The sequence below is a fragment of the Bubalus bubalis genome, chromosome 18 (genome assembly GCF_019923935.1).
Source record: "Bubalus bubalis isolate 160015118507 breed Murrah chromosome 18, NDDB_SH_1, whole genome shotgun sequence".
Taxonomy (NCBI): domain Eukaryota; kingdom Metazoa; phylum Chordata; class Mammalia; order Artiodactyla; family Bovidae; genus Bubalus; species Bubalus bubalis.
Window position 1 is genome coordinate 48619539 of NC_059174.1, and position 5900 is coordinate 48625438.

The 5900-nt window shown below is 53.9% G+C and overlaps 1 protein-coding gene across 1 annotated transcript; it reads left to right on the plus strand.

Annotated features, from left to right (window-relative positions):
* The first annotated feature begins 1103 nt into the window (after positions 1-1103).
* Positions 1104-2823, plus strand: LOC102395476 (interferon lambda-4). The gene is made up of 5 exons (XM_025268343.3): positions 1104-1528; positions 1952-2023; positions 2109-2252; positions 2486-2560; positions 2721-2823. Exons 1-5 carry the CDS (start codon positions 1361-1363, stop codon positions 2817-2819), a joined length of 558 nt encoding a protein of 185 aa, XP_025124128.2. The 5' UTR covers positions 1104-1360; the 3' UTR covers positions 2820-2823.
* The last annotated feature ends 3077 nt before the right edge of the window (positions 2824-5900 follow it).

Here is a 5900-nt window from a genome sequence, read left to right on the forward strand (position 1 = left end):
TGTTCTCCTTCCTGGGCTCAGAAATTCACCTTTGGAGGGCTGGAATCACTGATGGCTGCGACATCCTTGTCTATTGATATGGCAGGAAATACTCCTTTTCTCAGTGAGAAAAAGGACTAAGAAACAAACGAAGTTACTGACAGAGACAAAAACAGGACCAAAGAGGTGGAGACAAAAGGGGAGGCGAATAGAGAGGGAAGAAAGAGAAATAGAATGAAATGAGGACAGAAGAGGAAAGAGAGGAGGCACTAAATCAGATATGGGGTGGGGGGTAGTTATGGCTTAGAGATCAAGCTTTGAAGCTGGTTTGAGTACAGGCTCAAATTCTGCCTCTGCCGATTATGAGCTGCGTATCTTGGAGAAGCTCCTTCGTCTTACTGTGCCACAGTTTTCCCATCTGCAAATTGGAGGTATAATAGAACTATTCTTGCAGTGTCATTTTTGGAACATTAAATGAGATGCTGCTGCTGCTGCTGCTAAGTCGCTTCAGTCATGTCCGACTCTGTGCGACCCCACAGACGGCAGCCCACCAGGCTCCCCCATCCCTGGGATTCTCCAGGCAAGAACACGGGAGTAGGTTGCCATTTCCTTCTCCAATGCATGAAAGTGGAAAGTGAAAGTGAAGTCGCTCAGTCGTGTGTGCCCAACTCTTAGCGACCCCCATGGACTGCAGCCTACCAGGCTCCTCCATCCATGGGATTTTCCAGGCAAGAGTACTGGAGTGGGTTGCCATTGCCTTCTCCGTTAAATGAGATGATTACATATCAATACCTTGGAACAGGGCCTAGTAACTGTGTAAGAGCTAATCGGCATTATAGAAAAGAGATAACGACGCCCAGGGTGATGAAAGTGAAAGGATACAGAAAGGGCCCGGAAGTGTTGGCAGTCAGCTGGGGTGGCATCATTGCTGGCATTGCCTCACTGTGGGTTAAAGTCCTCACATCCCTGCCTACAACCCTCTGGGCCGATCAATGGCCAGCACTGACGTTGGGAAAGCTTACCCTGCACCGGGGAAGCCCGGTTGCTCACTGGTCCCAGTTGAAACACTTAAAAGCCACCATGGAGGGTGCAGGCACCGCCGACCCAGGTGGGCACCACTCTGGACACCACTCAGAGGCCAGTGGAAGACAGGCCCTGCTGCAGTGCCAGGCACCCAAGCCACAGTGCAGGTGAGGAGTGAGGGAAGAGAGGCTGAGGGTAGGAGGGGTGTCAGGACCCCCCTTGTGTCTTCCCCTGGGTGTGATCAGCATCCACGCTGTGAGTGATAGTCCTTGTGCCCGTCTAACCAGAGGCAGGGGCTTGGACTCAGGGCCTTCTCTTTGGGCTCCCTGACCATCTGTCACCTCCAGCAGGAGCAGAGATGGGGCGGAGTGGCACAGCCGCAGCGGTCGTGGAATTGTGGGTCTTGGTGACTGTGGGTGTAGCTGCCAACCCCAACGTGACTAAGCCTCAGCGCTGCCTCCTCTCACACTATCACTCCTTGGACCCCCGGGCGCTGCTGGCTGTCAAGGCGCTGAGGGACCACTATGTGAGTGATGCTCAGAGGCCCCCAGCCCTCCGCCCCTGGCATCCCCGGGCTCAGATATGCCAGTCTTTGTCCCAAGGGGCCCTGGCGAACTAGAGTCTAGTAGATGCATGGCGGATCTCAGAATGGAGAACTGTCAACCCCGACCCCTTCCCTGAGGCTCTAGTGGTCAGTCATACAAGAACTTGAGGCGCATCACAGATGGGGGGCCCCCTCCAGGCGGACTCGGCTCGACGTCAAGGAGCAGGCTCCGCACACAGAGTGCGGGTGCATTTCAGCTCATGCATCAGAGCGCAGCCTGTTTCGGGACACGAAAACCACCACCGTCCCGACCACTCCTGATCCACGTCCAGGAATCCTCGACGTCCCAGTGCTCCAGGGGCCCTGGCCAGGAGGCCCTGCATCACCCCAGCGCTTTTCCCGCAGGAAGAAGAGACACTGAGCTGGGGGCCCCAAAACTGCTCGATCCGCCCGAAGAGGAACCCTCCCCGGCCGTCGGTGAGGCCCGAGGCCGGCGGGGTTGTGTGTGCGGTGGGGGGCGGCTCAGGCGCCGCCCCGTCTAACTCCAGCCCGGTCCCCGCAGTCCTGTGCGATGCTCCGCCGGGTGGCCCGCGACCTCGCCGACGCCCAGGCCGTGCTGAGCAGCCTGCCGAGCCCCGAGCTCTTCCCCGGCGTCGGGCAGACCCTGGAGCTGCTGGCGGCCGCGGGGCGGGACGTGGCGGCCTGCGTGAGTGCCCGGCGGCGTGGCCCCGCGCCGCTCCCGGCTTGCTCTGCGCCCCTGGTCTCAGGGCCACGACCCGCACCGCGAAGCTGTCCCACTGAGCCCGGAAACGGGCACGGACACGAATCGCATCCTCCCGGCTTTGCTCTGCGGCCGGAAGGATGAGGGTCCGAGTCACCGGGGAGGGGACGGGAGGCTCGGGTCTCCACCGCCTTCGCTGACATCCTTCCCCGCTCCAGCTCGAGCTGGCCCGGCCAGGCTCCTGGAGGAGGTCCCCGCGGCGGCCCGGGAGGCGTCCCAAGACTCGCCGAGCTGTGAGTGGAGCCGGCGCGAGCGCGGCTGGACCGCAGGGAGGACCGCGGGAGGTGAAGGGGCGGGGGTCGGGCTTGCAGCCCTGAGGGTCTGGATTGGGGGTGGTCTCACGGGAAGGAGAGTCCTGACTCAGCCCCGCCCTGCCTCCTTCCCGGGCTGCAGGAGTCGCCTCGGTGCCACGAAGCCACCGTCATCTTCCACCTCCTGCGCCTGCTCGCGTGGGACCTGCGGCTGGTGGCGCACGCGGGGCCTTGTCTGTGATGCCGCCGCCGCTCCGTCTGGACCCGGAGCGCTCAGAGCGCCTGGCTGCGGGCGCCGCCCTCCTCTGTGGTCTCACTGAACCAGGGGCTCTCTCAGCCTCGACCCGTATGCGCTGGTGCCTGAGGCGCTCTTTCCCCAAAGACCAGGAAGAGTCCCCGGGAACCAGCGGTATTCCCGTGGGATGCGTTGCCCTAAGACCCTCCCAGGAAAAGACTGGAGTCCGTGTCTGCCTTGGTCGCTGACCACCACCACAGACCATGGACCGGTTTCTACTTCTGTAGTTACAGGAACCCCTGTCCCATGACAGGTTCCGATCCCAGCTTTGAACCTTCAGTGGTCGCCTTGAGAGTCCATAAATCTGTGACTCTTGGACCAGTTTCTACTTCTGTAGTTACAAGAACCCCTGTCCCATGACAGGTTCCGATCCCAGCTTTGAACCTTCAGTGGTCACCTTGAGAGTACATGAATCTGTGATTCTTGGAGCTCCCCCCTGGGGAGGCCTCATTCCCTGAGGGACTGGGTAGTGGAGGGGCCATAAGTCCTTCTGAGAAGCAGTGTGTATTTTTTTTTTTTTTTTTTTTTAGTTCCCTAACTTGTGTGTTTTGTATTGATGAAGTTTCTGTGTATTTGCTATTCTGTCTTCTGTTGTTAATTTATTGCCAATGATTAAATATTTTTTGCATTTTTATTGGTTGTTTCTCCTGTAATCCTTGTGAGGAGGGCTGTTGAGCACAGAATGCTGAGACAGGGAAATCAGGTGACTTGAGTTTCGGTTCTGTCCCTGCCACTTCATAATCGTGTCTCTGGACAAATTCTCTTTCAGCTTCAGTTTTCTCATCCATGCCATGGCATTATTGCACTTCTCTTGCAGTGAGTAATATACATTGAAATAATGTTTCTGAAACTTCCAGCTGAAGTCATGGAATGGCAGTAATAATTGATCTCCATTAAATCATCACACATATAAATGCAAAACAATTGGACTTTAAAAACTTGTCAAGGGACTTCCTTGGTGGTCCAGTGGTTAAGATGCTGGGCTTCCAGTGCATGGGGCTTGAGATGGATCCCTGGTTGGAGAATTAAGATCCTATGTGTCCCACTGTGGGGCAAAAAAAAAAGTCTGAACCTGTGGATGAACAATCTTTATGGACAGCTACAAGGCCTGTTTCCCAAGGTCACACAACTAGTGATGGTCAGAGCCTGGTTTGAACCCTGGAATCTTAAACTCCAGCTCCCAGGTCCTACCTGGTATCTCAGAGAGTAAAGAATCTGCCTGCAACGGAAGAAACCCAGATTCAATCCCTAGGTCAGGAAGACCCCCTGGAGGAGGAAATGGCAACCCACTCCAGTATTGTTGCCTGGAGAATCCCATGGACAGAGGAGCCTGGTGGGCTACAGTTCAAGAGTTCAAAGAGAGTCCGAGGTGACCACACTAACACTTTCACTTTCTTCCCAAGCTCTTAACCACTGCCCTGAACTTCCTTTGTAAGAGAAGCACTATGATGTTTAAGAATTTTGAGGTATTTTGTCAATTTTCAGGATTCCTTTTAGCAATGTCTCCTCCCCTGATATACTGCTACTGCTAAGTCACTTCAGTAGTGTCCGACTCTGTGCAACCCCATAGACGGCAGCCCACCAGGCTCCCCCATCCCTGGGATTCTCCAGGCAAGAACACTGGAGTGGGTTTCCATTTCCCTCTCCAATGCATGAAAGTGAAAAGTGAAAGTGAAGTCACTCAGTTGTGTCCGACTCTTAGCGACCCCATGGACTGCAGCCCACCAGGCTCCTCCGTCCATGGGATTTTCCAGGCAAGAGTACTGGAGTGGGTGCCATTGCCTTCTCTGTCCCCTGATATAAGGTCCCTGAAACTGACAGAACTGACCAGAACACTGGTCGGTGCCTTGGGCACATCCCTGCTGTTGCTTTGGAAACATTGTTATGCATCAGTGTTCAAAGATATTCCCAGCTGAAGACTTTGGTCCACCCTCTCCCTGGAATTACGAATGAAGGAAAGAGGGGGTGGGAGGAATAGTCGAAAGGACTCCACACCTTCTACTGGAAAAATCCAACTCCCTCTAAGTCCAGGAGCACTAACCACACTGGGGCTGCTGAGTGCAGTGGCTATTTTCTTGTTTCAGACAAAATTCAGTTCACATCCTGCCTTCACTGATTATTTGCTGTGTGACCATGAACAACTTTCTTAAGCTCTCTGGGTCCCCCACCCCCACCCCCTGTCTTCTGTATTTGAAATGTAGATTAAAGCATGGATGACTTGGTGCTATTGTGAGTATTCAAGACCACACTGCAGCAGAGACATAGACAGGCTCACAAAAGAAGGAGGTTCTCTCTCTTTTCCTTGTGCACTGACTGTTCCCTTTTCTTAGAAGGCTCCCTCTCAGATCTCCACAGAGCTGCCTCCCTCACTTCCTTTAGGGCTGCCCTCAAGTGTCATTTCATTACCGCATTTAATGCAAACTTTCTTTTCCACTCTGCTCTCAACCCTGGTTCATTTCTTTCATTTTCATTATCTGATGTTATCTAACATAATACATTCCACATGCCTAATCCCCCCATCCCATACTGTCTGGTACCTTTTTCTTGTTAAAAAAAAAAAAAAAAAAAAAAACCTTCATGAAGGATTGTTTTATGCCTTTTATTTTTTTTAGTGATCTCTTCCTTGCACCTTAAAAGGGTCTGACCCAAAGTGAGGGAGGGGGTGAGTAATTACTTAGTGAATGAATGAAGTCATTTTTCTCAAACCCAGTTGATTTCCCAGAAGTCTTGGTCACACCCCTATTTCATAGCAGATCCTCCTATTCCTGTGCCTGACAATCAGAGTACAAGTTAGTGCAGGCTCCGCCCCTCCCCCATTCTGTCACGATCAGTACCAGGTGGGGAGGGGCTGGTCTCTCTTAGTTACAGAGTGTTTCTGCCTTTCTGACCCCCTCTCCTCACCCTCAACAGCACCCCTGGATCTTCTCCATCCTCTGAGCAGCCTCCCTCTTAGAAGGTCCAGGTTGTTCATGGTAACACCTCCTACAGGTGCCTTTTCCTTCCTCTTCCTGCACTGGGGCAGCTGCA